The sequence below is a fragment of the Cryptotermes secundus genome, unplaced genomic scaffold, assembly GCF_002891405.2.
Source record: "Cryptotermes secundus unplaced genomic scaffold, Csec_1.0 scaffold964, whole genome shotgun sequence".
Classification (NCBI taxonomy): domain Eukaryota; kingdom Metazoa; phylum Arthropoda; class Insecta; order Blattodea; family Kalotermitidae; genus Cryptotermes; species Cryptotermes secundus.
In genome coordinates this window covers 1244876-1259210 of record NW_019725428.1, presented here as the reverse complement: position 1 = coordinate 1259210, position 14335 = coordinate 1244876, and the positions used below count along the sequence as shown (strand labels likewise).

The following is a 14335-nucleotide window of genomic DNA, read 5'->3' as shown; positions in this document are numbered from 1 at the left end:
GAGCGAACAATAACAAGTCTGTGCAGAAGTTTAAAAGTAACGAACAATATATAAGTCTGTGCAGAAGAGTAAAAGCAACGGTCAATAACAAGTCTGTGCAGAAGCGTACAAGCAAAGAACAATAACAAGTCTGTGCAGAAGCGTGCAAGCAACGAACAATAACAAGTCTGTGCAGAAGCAAAGAACAATAACAAGTCTGTGCAGAAGCGTACAAGCAAAGAGCAATAACAAGTCTGTGCAGAAGCGTACAAGCAACGAACAATAACAAGTCTGTGCAGAAGTGTAAAAGCAACGGTCAATAACAAGTCTGTGCAGAAGCGTAAAAGCAACGGCCAATAAAAGTCTGTGCAGAAGCGTACAAGCAACGAACAATAACAAGTCTGTGCAGAAGTGTAAAAGCAACGAATAATAACAAGTCTGTGCAGAAGCGTACAAGCAAAGAACAATAACAAGTCTGTGCAGAAGCGTACAAGCAAAGAACAATAACAAGTCTGTGCAGAAGCGTACAAGCAAAGAACAATAACAAGTCTGTGCAGAAGCGTGCAAGCAACGAACAATAACAAGTCTGTGCAGAAGCGTAGAAGCAAAGAACAATAACAAGTCTGTGCAGAAGCGTACAAGCAAAGAACAATAACAAGTCTGTGCAGAAGCGTAGAAGAAATGTTTCGGAGAAACTGAAGAAAGTTACATGCTGCAATTGAAAAGTCTGATTGATTAATTTTTAGATTACTTAACTATGCTGTTCAACTAGGCTACATTTAAGATACCGTCGAATGGCTTGGGGATATTATCATTAAATGTCAGCAGATAAGCCGGGGTAGCTAAGGCAGAACAGCAACTTGATGGGTACAGTTTTACGGTTCGATTATGAGAAAGAAATTTTTCTCTTCATCACAGAATTCAGAGCAGTTCTGGGGCCCACTCAGCCTCATTAACCATTGGGTATGGGTTTTTGCTACCAATTCACCTCTATTTAGTGCCGAAATTTAAGGAAGCATGTAATAGTACCATCATTCCCCAACACGTCTGTAGCCATGGCGTGCTACTTAACTGAGCAAGGGGAAAGTTTTATTTTACTTACAGAAAACATCAAATATTTGAAAGAAGACCTGCGTTAAAGGAACCACAAATAAAATGAATACATTCAGATTTTCTCAGCGTTTCTTCAGTTTTCCACTACTGTTCCTACTTAACTCGGGTGTGTAACAGCCCTGACCAGGCAGCACATTATCACATTCTGACTATTTAACATGAGACAAAGGGGGGGGGGGTAATAAGAAAGTGAATGAAGGGAAGTGTAAGGTATGTAGCCTATTTACACCCAATTCCTTAGTCTCAAAGCAGACGGGTCAGAGATGAATCTATTCAGACATTTTTCTGGATGAACAGAGGGAAACTACGAAATGTCGCAATCAGATTAATTGCACTTCGGGCCGGCAGAGGGATATAAAGAGGGGAACGCGAACTGGTACTAAAAACGTGCTGCGTTTGCTCCTTCTGTAACAAGGAAGTGGTGGTATCGCCAAAGTGAGATAATCAACAGATGGCGTTCACGCTGGATCTTACGATGAAAGTTTTTACAATGCGCTGCAAAAATTATGACGCTAACTATGATAAATTACTAGTCCTTCAGTCACCGTGAGCAACCATGTCAATACACTGTATTTCGCCTTCATCTCTAAATCATGTTAATACCAACAAGAGTGGCGGCCAGCAGGAGAGAGAGTATGAGGATTAACTCTTTCAGCCGTTGACGCAAAATGCTGTGGCGTTACGGAAAGGAGAGTTAAATAAAAACAAACTGGTCAAAATGCATAAAAAATCTCCTACTTCACAGCATTAAATAATAATAAGTTCTGGAACGAACTAATCGCCTATTTTCCTTTCACTACATATTATTTGATACGAAACGGACCGCACAGGAAACACTGTGTCCAACATTTCTACTGTTGCGTGCCAATTCGTTGCCATGGGAACATGTTTCCCGAGCCATTGCCTATCAATGACAAGTGGGCGGCATACACAGACAGCACGGTGATCTCGTAAACCCCCTTTAAAGAAAAAGGAAAATTCAGCGACATAAGAATGCTGAGTTAAAGACATCACTGCACAAACATCTGAAGTTGTAATTTCTTAAGTGACTTTCGGTGATAGCCCAGTTTCGTGAGAGTCGAGGTCCTGGAAAGAAGAGGAAATAGGGAGAAATAATAGGAGTAGACAGAGAAAGAGCAGATGCAAAAGAAGGAGAATTAGGAGGAGGAAGAGAAGAATGGCACAAGAAGAAGAGACGATGAGAGAGAAGAAAAAGAAGAAAAGGAAAAGGGTAATATGGAAGAGAAAAGGGGAGATCAAAATGAGGAGAAAGAACATGACTACAAAGAAGAGGAAGAGATGACCCTTCCTGATGCTCTGGACCTGAAAATGTTAGCAAAACTGGAACAGATTTACTTCTAGAAGCAGGGAGGGAAATGGAACCTCCATTAATATTAAAAATACTTCCCCAGCTTTCAGATTCGTTGGCTGCGATGAACATGTCATGACGTGACATGTATGTAAAGGTACCTAGCGTGCATGCAGAGAAGGAAAGGCGAAGCTGTCTCTGTGCTCACCACGCCACGAAGAAGCATGGGGGAGTGGAGGTATAGCTCCACATAATGTGTGGTACCTCGGTACTTTGTAGAGGTGAACAGTTTCATTCCTCAACTGCTTTATTATGAGGGAAAACAGCACCCAGAACCCACTGAGTAGGAGACTAGGTGGGTCACAGGGCCCCTGCAAGTAATCGAACCCCGGTCGTTCACCATCACGTAGCCCCATAACTGATTGTAGCATTACGCCCCAGAATATCAAACGGACAACACAAAGTATACCGACTGTAAACAATATCCAATGTAAGGGGTGAGCAGTGCAGCCAACACTGAATATGCATACCTAGTGATGGCCGAAAAGACGAAACATGTAGCAGATAATTAACATGTAGTATATAGAGAAGCTGTGTTGACGGAAATATATACAACACGACATTATGATACATTTATACTGACTGAATTAACATTGGTTAACTTAGAGCCAAAACATCTGAAATGCATGAGACTGTCTCATTGAGTACTTTAATAACATTCCTTAGCTTATAATCAGCCAAGTGGTGGGTTGGATATGAAGCCCCGAACTTAAAGACCAAGGTTCCGAAACCTCAGAGGTTGGGGATAATAAAGTTTGGAACAATACTGTAATAATGATTAGCATGGGAAACCCTTAACAAAACTCACACGAAGTCACCCAAGATAGAAGCCGGGCTTCTGCGCTGAAACGCCAGCGTATAATTGCATGAGATAAGGCACGGCCCTGGGCAGATTGATATGAGAAAGTGCACTGAATTCTCATGGGGTCAAGGTCATATGATATGCAGTTCTAAGCCTCCCCCCTCATCTGTAATCGCCAGAGACGTCTGTGCAGGAATTATGAGGCGCGGGGAGTTCCCCTGTGACGACCACGTGACCAGCCCCTGCCGCTGGCTGTGCTCGCCGAGGGTAATTACCCAAGCTCCTACCTGAAACCCTCCCTAATCCAGTGAATTTCAAAGGGATATTTTTATTTTCAGGTTGAGTTGTGTACCGCTGTAATTCATAGCGCTCGTACTGTCAACTGCAACATAAGTAGCAACATAGAGTAGCTTCAGTTTAATATTACTGTCCCATCTACGTCATCATGGTCTAGACGGCCCGGGTTCGATTTCCTCTTCTCCACAACGTCCAGACTGGCACTGGGGCCCACCCAGCCTCCTATGCAATGGGTACCGAGGGCTCTTTCCGTGGGGGTAAAGCATCCGGGGACTTGAAGCTGGCCACATCGCCTAGTGCCGAGGTGAAGAATGGTGAGCTATACCTCCACTCCCCCATACGTCTTCATGGCGTGGCGCTTAACTAATTAAGCACAGAAACAACTCTAGCTTTACCAACTTTATTCTCAGGGATATATGCTTGTGACACAACATAGAAACAGTCTCAAGGTTGTTACGTGGTTGCACATGACTTTATGGCCCTTTAATGTGTATATCTTCTTCGCTACATAAAATACACCATAAATTAGTGTTTTCTTTACTGCTAGTGGGGTGGGACTAAGTCCCTTGTACTGCAGCCACTTCTGGCCTATTGTACCAGTCCTAGATAATAGGTGTGGGTGATTGTGAGGCAATTGCTGGAATGAAGATTGGCAGGGGAAACCGAAGTACTCGGAGAAAACCTGCCCCCGCGCCACTTTGTGCACCACAAATCCCACTTGACTAGACCAGGGATCGAACCCGTGCCGCTGCGGTGGAAAGCCAGCGACTAACCGCTTGGGCTATGGCGCGGCCTAAATTAATGTTACTATATGCAGTTCAACCATAAAGCGTTGTGAAGTCTACGTGAGGGGTGGCGTGCTGAGTTGATCAGCACAATGCTCATGATTTCACGCTAAAACAAATTAATACAAATCTTCCGCATTAACAAACTAATCATACTGATAATGTAAGAAGTCAGAAGACTATGAAAAAAAAATATTATTAAGAGTTTATCCAGTAGAGGAATATGATGAATGTGGGGAAAGCAGCTTGCCTGCATACGAGTGAGGCTGTACTTGTCAGGAGTTCTGACGATAAGGGAGTGAATGGTCAGCTTTTATCCTATGGGTACTGGGAGCCTCTCCCTTGGGGATAAAACGGGAAGAGTGAGAAGCTGTTATCTCCATCTATTTCAGAGGTCTAGGACATGTGCAATTTCACCTCAGCTCACTATATAAGCCTTATTATCGTGGTTTCCATGCACAAGGAACACTTCATCCTATACACTTTCTTCACCACGGTTACTGAGCGAACGTAAATGCAAATATTGGCCTCCTAGGGAAATACCTCTAAACGTGTTTACGCAACGTTCGTGTTCCTTGGAAAACTACGAGGAGAGTAATACAGTGTAAGTACTTTACTGCCACTACAATGAACGGTGGTCTAACCTGGCAGGTGGAATCCATCATTTTGCAAATTTTTATAACCGTCGGCTCATTGTGAACCACACTTTACATCTGCCGCACTTGATACCTTGTCCGAACTCATATCCACTACATACACATCGTGAATGTAACAAAGCGTTACCATTTCTTTTTTCCTTTGGCGCTACAGCCCTAATTTGGGCCTTAGCCTACCTCCATGAAACTCTCCGTTTCACTTCGGTTTACTAGATACATACGGAGCACGCGGTAGCGTAGTTGGTTGAGGCACTATGCTACAAGCCGGAAGGTCGCGGGTTCAAGTCCCGATGAGGTCATTTGATTTGTTTCAATTGACCTAATCCTTCCGGCCGCATTATGGCCCCGGGGTCGACTCAGCCTCTAACAGAAATGACTACCAAGAATTAATGTAATAATTTTCCTGGGGAGTAAAGCGCGGCTGACAACCTTACCGCCATCTTTGAGCCGATTGTCAAGGTAATGTGGGACCCTCAACGTCTCACAACCCTATGGGCTTTCACGGCCTGTTACAGGGATAGCTTTACTTTTTTTTTACTTACTAGATACGCACACACAAAGACTAAACAGCTATGCCCTGAGCGGGATTAGAACCCACGATCCGGCTTCCGGGCTAGAGAAGACAGTACATTCCTTAGACCGCTCGGCTACCGTGACCGGACCCGTCACCACTTAGTAAACAAATATTTATTCTAGGAATGAACAGATACCGTTGAACTGTATTCAAAATATGATGTTACATATTCATTGGAGGCGGCTAACAGTTCACGTCACGAAATAGCATGCTTCGAGAGTACGGCAGAATCCTACAGTGTTGTTGTACCAACAGCAGAGCACAGAACGTTTTTCTGAATGTCACTTCAACATTCACTTCTATAGAACGTAAAGTTGTCCCTGTGCTTAACTAATTAAGCCCTACACCATGAAGGCGTATGGGGGAATGGATGTATAGATCCATATTTTCTTGACCTCGGCACTACTGGTCAGTTTCATGCCCCGGCATCTTTACCCCGGGAAAAAGCCCCCGGTACTCATTGTAGAGGAGGTTGGGTGGACCCCTGAGCCGGTCTGGACGACATGGAGAAGTGAAAAAAGTCTTGCCCTTACCGGGACTCGAACTCCGACCTCTCGGTCGTCCAGTCCGCAGCCAGTCGTGATACCGACTGAGCTATCCCGGCTCCTACAGTCACTTCTGTAACAAAATCAAATACATGTTTCGACTGTTGCATTCGTCGCTTATCTGTTAATATAACCTTGCCCTCACACTACTTTTGCTGTGACATTTTAGGACTTAATAAATTAAATATGTTTCTCTGTTTCGAATTATTGTTCACTGCGTAGGTCAAAATATTGTGACCTATACACCATTGTTAGACAACGATTTGCTGAACATATTTCCGTGGGAGTCAACACGCGCAACAACAGGACATCTATTGCTAGGCAACGGAGCAGTAAACAGGCATAAAACAATATGGGACAATAAAAGAATATGTTTTCCGAGGAATTTGCTCTGGGGCTATATAACGGGAAGTTGAAAGGGGACACTTAGTTTCCAGAAGTTAGGAGAGTTCATTTGAGTCAGTTTTTCTCAAGAATTGGGTCCAATTGTGGAGATGGCAGTCTAAGGTAATTGAGAAGAAACGTCAAGAAAGAAATCAGACTGTGATAAGAAGACTTCATGTATGATTTGAAGTGACAGTGAGATTGTTATAAATCCGTTACCAGGATACGACTAGTGTAGACTGAGAACCCTACTGCGTGTGTAACGGTGAACTGTAAAGTGTGTAGATCAGCGATAGCGCTGTATTGCTTGTAAGTGTGAGTTGTGCGTGAATAAGGTGCAACAAATCCAATCATCCAATCCAGAACCCGTCTTATAAGTCACGCAGCACCCATACACGTGACAATACATATGGCTAATCCACTGTATCACCTACTCTACAGGTAATAAGAATAGGTCAAGGTTCCACTTCCTTGTTTTAAACATCACAATCGTAACTAGTCTTTTTAGATTGCGAGAAAATTCAGTTTTATGCTGCGTACTTGTGGCAATTTTGCGGAGCAACAAGGAGCTCGTCTTCAGTTGCAAGAAGCTAGTCGTTTCTTTGCAGAGCAAAGACACCAATGCAACACTGTGAACTTCGATACATTGTGGGGGGGGGGGGGGATGAGGACTCGTTCAGTGGCCTTGATGCATGTAATTTCGTGACGGATGCTACAACAATAGTCCCCCCGAAGCATTCACCCTTCTCGGTTAACCCTGCATAATGACAAACTTTTCCCCTTTCCTTCATCCCTGTCAGATCCATCCTTAGCAACATGTTGAATGTCTGTCACTTGATCTTCTTTTCTGGACTTAACAATGGAGAAGGAACGTGGGTCTGAGAATACGGCTCCCAAACACTTCCGCAGGAGAGGATATCGACCTCACCTGTCCTCTTCACTCCATACCAGACTCAGAGTTCCTCTAAATCAATATGCATAACACATAAGTGACCAAATTAATATTCTGACAGCATATCACGAACGAGACAGGCCAACATGCATTCTATTTCAGTGGAAATGTAACACAATTAGCCGATGACAGTGGCCGCGCGATCTGTCTTCGCCCGCTCGAACGCTGGAGTCATGGGTTCGAATCCAACTCGAGGCATTGAAGTCTGTCTGCTTTAATTCTGTGTTGGTGTTGTCTTGTGTGTAGGTAGCGGCCTTGCGACGGCTGATCCCCGTCCAAGGAGTCCTACCGATTGTGTAAAAGATCAATAAACTGAAAAAGCGGTCAAGGTCCAACAAAGGGCTGTAGAGCCATAGTTAGATAGATAGATAGATAGATAGATAGACAGATAGATAGATAGATAGATAGATAGATAGATAGATAGATAGATAGAACTTTATTTAAGACCAGGAACTGAAGATGGCACACACGTACCGAAACATGTCTGCCTAGAAAAAAAAATGATGGAAACAGTGTTGTGCTCATAGTGATATACTATCTATATTCTAAAATACGTTGGGAAATTTTAAGCGCATCGTAGTGATGCTCGAGTCGTGAGGGCCCCCAAAACCAGGGTGCTCTAGACATCCACTGGATACTGGTTCTCCACTTGTCGTCACGTTGCCCTCACGTCTGTACTCACCATGTCTTGCGAGGTCAGCGTCTATGGCATCAGACACAAGATCCTCCTGCTGGGGTGACGACTCTCTCACACAAGCCATCAGATTGAGGGAGGCGTGGTGCTGGCCACCCCCGGTGCTGCTGGATGTAGCCATCGCCTGACCCCGTCAGTACTGCAACACGGAGCGCAAAGATTAGGCAGCCCACACAACTTGGAGATTCGTCGCACACCTAAACATGGCTGCCATCTCTCTAAACTAATAATCTCCATGCAGCAGAGTCATGAGAAGCTAACAGTTCCTCAGCAGCTCAACAAATTCCCGCCTTTAACGAATCCCGAACGTTCATTACAGTGTTCAAAACAGCCCCTAAACAGAATAAACTGAATCCGCATCTTCAAAACCTATTTGTAATGATATAAGATGATTTTCTAGACGGCGAAGAATGGGATTATGGTCATATCGGTTATGACGTGGGCAGCTACCAACGTTATCAAGGAACTTGCCCTTGCATCACAAATGAACTAGCTCTGCGTTCTAGTGGCGAGGCACGAACATACGCAGGCCGTGCCAAAGTTCAGGCGGTTAGTCGCCACACTCATTCCTAAAGGCGCGTCCACATTACTCGTGCTCGTGTGACTCGCTATGCTCGCGAGTAATGTGGACGATATGACAAGTCACGAGACAAGCAAATTTTAAATTTTATAATTTAAAAACTATAGCCAATAAATTAAAATACGACTACAGCCTATACACACTACGAGTAAATATACGGACCCTCACGCGCCGAAGCCTGGCGAGCAACTGAAGTAGTGAGGACGAAGATTTACAAGCACAAGTAAAAGCGTCACACGGGACAAATTGCGGACTAAGTGACTCCGGGGCGGGTTTTCTTCGAGTACTTCCGTTTCCCTTGGAAATTCTCTTTCTCTAATGGCAATTCCACCAACTGCTCTAAATGTAGTAATCATGCTATCATCATCGTTAAACAGTCTCGATGCTGAGAGCGCCGAAGAGCTATCCCTGTAACAGGCCGTGCAGGCCCATAGGCTTGTGAGACGTCGAGGCTCCCACATTTTCTCTATACAATCGGCTAACAGAAGGTGGTAAGGTTGTCAGCCCTACACGCCAGCAGCCCTTTATCCCCAAGAATATTCCTGGTACTCATTTCTATTAAAGGCTGAGTCGACCCCAGGGTCATAGGGCGGCTGGAAGGATTAGGTTAATTTAAAAATCAAAAGGCCTCATCAGGAAGTGAGCCCGCGACCTTCCGGCTTGTAGCACAGTGCCTCAACCAACTATGCTACCTCATGCCTGTAGTTCTCTCTGCCTTTAGACCTACCTACAATATATGAACACAGAGAGCAATTGGATATACACGTAAATTCTTAAAAAAAAAATACATTAGAGGAAACAGGAGTATACCTCAAGGGAACTATCTTCTGGAATGTGCGGCCGTGTAATTCGGAAGAACATAGGACTTCCTTCTTCAGGAATGAAAAGTTTCTCTCTTTCGATTACTTGTTGCTAGCTTTGCTTATTCCTACGTCCCCTCGAAACGTCGGTGAACATATATCAAACTATAGGGTGTACCATCACAGATGACATTATTCTTCGTGAAAGAAACTCAAATGTTACAACACATAGCCTATATTTCTCCACTTAAAGGAGGTGAAGTTTTAGAATTGAAGTCTTCGAGTTACGATGCCATGCAAGCGGCCTCCGTAGTCTAGAGGTAACGTTCCCACCTCATGACTCGCGGTACGCGGGTTCAAATACCCGGCGGAGGTCGTCGAATTTTTAAGGGCGGAAAAATTCAGGGAACAAGTCCTCCGGGAGGGACTTTAAGCTGCGTGTCCCGTGTCGTAACTTTACGGCACGTAAAAGAACCTCATATCCCCAAAGGGGATCACTGAGCCAAATTCCAGGACGTTTCCCGCCCAACAATAGTCTCTAAGGCCTCTGATAGATGGGGGAAGCATTACAGACACCGCTAAGCAAGTGGCCGAACTCGCTTGCTCGGCAGGACTGATGGTACGTACTATTTATCGGTAGGGTAAAGAGACTGGTAGAATATCATAGAGGGAAGCACAATAGATCAAACTGGTCGCGGTGTATGGGGAAACCCACCCTCTCTAACTAACTAACTAACTACGATGCCATGCAGTCTGTTAGATGATCACGACGTTTCGGATGGAAACTGCTGTCTCCGATGATCACGACGTTTCGGATGGAAACTGCTGTCTCCATCTTCGAAGCAGATTAAGACTGCAGATACCTGCCAAACGGCACTAATCAGTAATCACGTACAAGACTACACGGTGTTCTACCCCATAAAAATCGAAACCCCTTAATTTTTGCACACGTCGCATAAGAGTAGATCGCAAGGTTGAGAATACTGTGACTTATCGATCCACTGCTAGGCAACGGCTCGATAAACGCGTTCCCGCGGAGACAGATTCTTGGTAAACAGGCCGTTGCTGGGTAATGCGTACAAAAATACGAGACAATAAAGGACACCCATTGCTGGGTAACGGGCCTATAAGCACGTATTCTTAAGAAAGTGTTTTCCATGGGGTCCTCCCCGAGTCTATATAAGGCGGAATTCCAAGTGAGCAGTGAGTCAAGCCTGTGCGGAGGCGGATTCGAATACCTCCACCGTGACCCTGCGAGTCGTAGGAGGCGACGAAAAGGGAAGTCTCAAATCTGAGAGAGTATTATATGGTCTCGAGTACCAAGGGCCTCGGACCCGAGAAAGACTGCGCTGGCAAGGACCAGCAGCATATACAAAAGACAGACTCGTCCTCTCGTCAGAGAGGGCGCCCACAAAAAACAAGACCGTAACTGTCAAGCAGTAATAAAGATCTGGTCGCAAGCCCCAGATGGGAGCTTTATGCCAAGACAGACTGGCCGACTGACCGTCGGTCGCAAAATGAGACTCAGACTCAAGACTCAGAGCAGTGAGTCCGAGAGAATGAGAGCTGTAGAAGTAAAGAGGAGTATAAATGAGTACAGTAGAACGGAGTTAGCCTGCGAAAAGAAGACTTTATGTGTGATGTAGTTACAGTGATACTGTTACAAATCCGTTGCTAGGATATGATTAGTGAAGACTGAGAAGATTTAACGTGTCCTAGTGATTTGTGAAGTGGGTAGACGAGTGGTAGCGCGATGATTGATTGTAATTAAGAGATATTGTAAAAGGTGTTAATAAATTCAATCATCTAATCTAGAACCCGTTATTATTGGTCACGAAACCTCGGACACGTGACAAATTCTTAAATGTGATTTGGAATGCAGCGACTTACTGCCGGGCTGTGACGGTAGGCTACAGAGGCTGCACTCACGTCACAACCCGGCACCAAGGAATTCATTGCATCTCTTAACGGTTGACTGATTTACTCCAAGCGTTTCCGGCATATAATAATAAATATTTAAACGACTCCTTATAGCTGGGCCGGTACTTAACCAATCTGCTTAATAGGAAAAACAGTACCGTTGTACTTATCTTATTTGTAATTGAAAAATTACCATCTCGAACAATTGGTGGGTTATTAGGGACCTCATTCGGAAATTACAAGTTTCATTAGTAATACTACTATGTTCTGAGCAGTGACGCTGTGTCGTCAAGTAAGAGTTTAACGACGTTTCAGAGGAACGCGTTGCCTCAAACTTAAATCCTGTACGCTGAATATGGGAGCAGCACGTTATTCCGAGATGCCAGTAAAGTTATACCAGACTATACGATGCCAAACACCAGTGACCGCCGTGAGAACTTTCATTGCATTTCGGCAATACCTCAATACTCAAGCTCAGGGTAATCCATTTAGGATTTGGACTCAACAAGGTGGGGTAGGATTTCTTCATCATTTGTTTCTCCCTGATTATCATCGTTTCGGCATGCCCCATACCAATGTATCATTGCTCTTGAAGAGTGCTATACATCCAAGTATCGGTTCCCAATTAGGGCTTTACCTTTACCCTGCAACTTGGGTTTAGAATAAGAAAGTTTACCGTTACAAACTTCAGTCTCTTAACGCCATTCACTGAATGAATCGAAGTTACTGTGAGAATCATAAGAACACAAGAACGCACCCTACAGGAAGAACGCAGTTTCTTCTACAGCAAAAGCAGGTGGTACATACAGCAACCACTGAGCTTCAAACCCTGTTTTGCATTTTGTCCGCAGAGTGACACTGGTCCGAACGTAAGGCGACATATTTTAATTTCAAATACTGCTTCTTAGAAAAGAGGGTTCACCTTATTTTTGGGTCCTTAAAAATACTGTGATCTCTAGACCCACTTCTAGGCAACGACTCGGTAAACATATTCTCGCGGGAGCCAACGCGCGTAACAATAGGACGTCTATTGCTGGGCAATGATCAGTAAATACGCCCAAAACAATACGGAACAACAGAAGACGGTGTTTTAAGTGGGGTCCGCCCGGAGGTAATTATAACGAGAAGTTCAAAGAGAGCAATGAGTTGCTGGCAGTCGATGTTGAATGAAAAGAAATGGCATGAACGGAATTGGGGGGTGCATATAAGACTTCATGTGTGATTTAAAGTGACAGAGAGATTGTTATAAATCCGTTGCCAGGATACGACAAGTGAAGATTGAGATCCCTAGTGCGTGTGTACTGTAACGTGTGTAGATCAGCGATAGCGCTATATTGCCTGTAGTTCCGTGTTGTGTGAATAAGGTGTCAATAAATCCAATCATTCGCTCGCTCGGACGCTGGGATAGTTAGTTCTAATCCCACACAAGGCATGGACGTTTAGTATGTGTATTTATTTATTCTGTGTTTGTGCTGTCCTGTGTTTAGGTAGAGGCCTCGCGACGACCTGATCGCTCGTCCATGGAGTCATACCACCTGTGAAATGATCAAATTAAAAAGCAAACCTCGACACCGTAAGGTATAAGAGGAACGTATTAAGTAAGTAAAATCTGAATTCTAATGACATAATTTTCACTTACTTTGCCCAAAAGTCTGGGAACTAAGCGGCATATCCAATGCTGAAAAAAAATAAGTGGGTTTCTTGTTGGAAGTTCAGGGGGTTGCCTTCTATTAGGCTTCATACGATCTCTATGTGTTTCACGTAGTTCTCAGAATAAACGACGATCACTTCCCTAAATCGCGATAATCTGTTTTAATCAATTATTTTTCATAATGGAGGAAGGAACTGAATTTAAAAGATTATTTGGAACGATCTTGCTTCAATCGATTAAAAGGTAATGATTTTGTGTTTCTTCTTGCCTGTTCTTAGGCCGTTCCCCTTATAAAACGCTGTCTTATGCCAAGTTTCATGCTGTACACAATGTATAATATTGTGACGTGTATACCCGTGGCTAGGCAACAACCACGAAACAGATTCCCACGGCAACGAGTTCACACGAAGCAATGGAGGAACTCTTTCCAGTTTTCACCGTAGCCCTGCGAGACGTAGGAGTTGACGGAAACGGAAATTCAGTGCCTTGGCGTATAATTGGGCCACCCTGTTCCTGGGGGATATAAATATGGGAACCTAACCCTCAAGGTTGGCGGAGTCTCGAATCTGAGACAGTAAAATGTGATCATGAGTCCCGTGGGGCTCGGATCTGAGAATGACTGCGCTGATGAGGAGCAGCAGCAATTGTAATCGACCGCTCCATCCTCTCGTCAGAGATGATGTTATATAAGGACTGTTACCGCAAGTGTTCAGTTAAAAAAAAACAGTACTAGTCGTGAGTCTCAAGAGGCTCGTCGCCAAGACGAACTGATTGGCTGTGAACCTCCCGTAAAGTAAATATGATTCTAAGTCAGTTTTAAGTCAGTCTGAGAAGAGAAGACTAGGAGTTTTGTGTGAGATGGCAGCCAGCATGAGAGTTAGTCAACTGGAGGGATATTCGTCGGCCAGTAACGACGTGGGCACATAAGCTGAAGAATATCCATTGTTAAGATCAGTTACCCAGAAACGACTAGAGAAAGCAGACTGAGAAGATTGTGTGTGTGTGTGTGTGTGTGTGTGTAACAGTGAACTGTGAAGTGTGGAGAATAGCGATGGCTTTATAATCACGTGTAGTTATGACCTGTAGGTGGTCACCAAATCTTCAACCAAGATTCTCTGGATAATTTCTTCTTTCCTCAGGGCATTCAACACCTCCCGTGTGCGTCTCACACTTCTTCATCTAATTACCATAAGAGTAGAGGAATAACGGTACAATGTATAAAGCTTAATGTTAC

At 44.2% G+C, this 14335-nt stretch overlaps 1 protein-coding gene across 4 annotated transcripts in view; it reads right to left on the bottom strand.

The window, feature by feature from the left end:
* The window catches only part of LOC111863422, a 357450-nt gene that overhangs the window by 145857 nt on the left and 197258 nt on the right, over window positions 1–14335 (bottom strand). For all 4 annotated transcript variants that reach the window (XM_023849735.2, XM_023849737.2, XM_023849738.2 and 1 more), the window contains one exon: window positions 8139–8289. In XM_023849735.2, the coding sequence (XP_023705503.1) occupies window positions 8139–8271 (133 nt within the window). In that variant the 5' untranslated portion in view covers window positions 8272–8289. The remainder of the gene's footprint in view (window positions 1–8138; window positions 8290–14335) is intronic.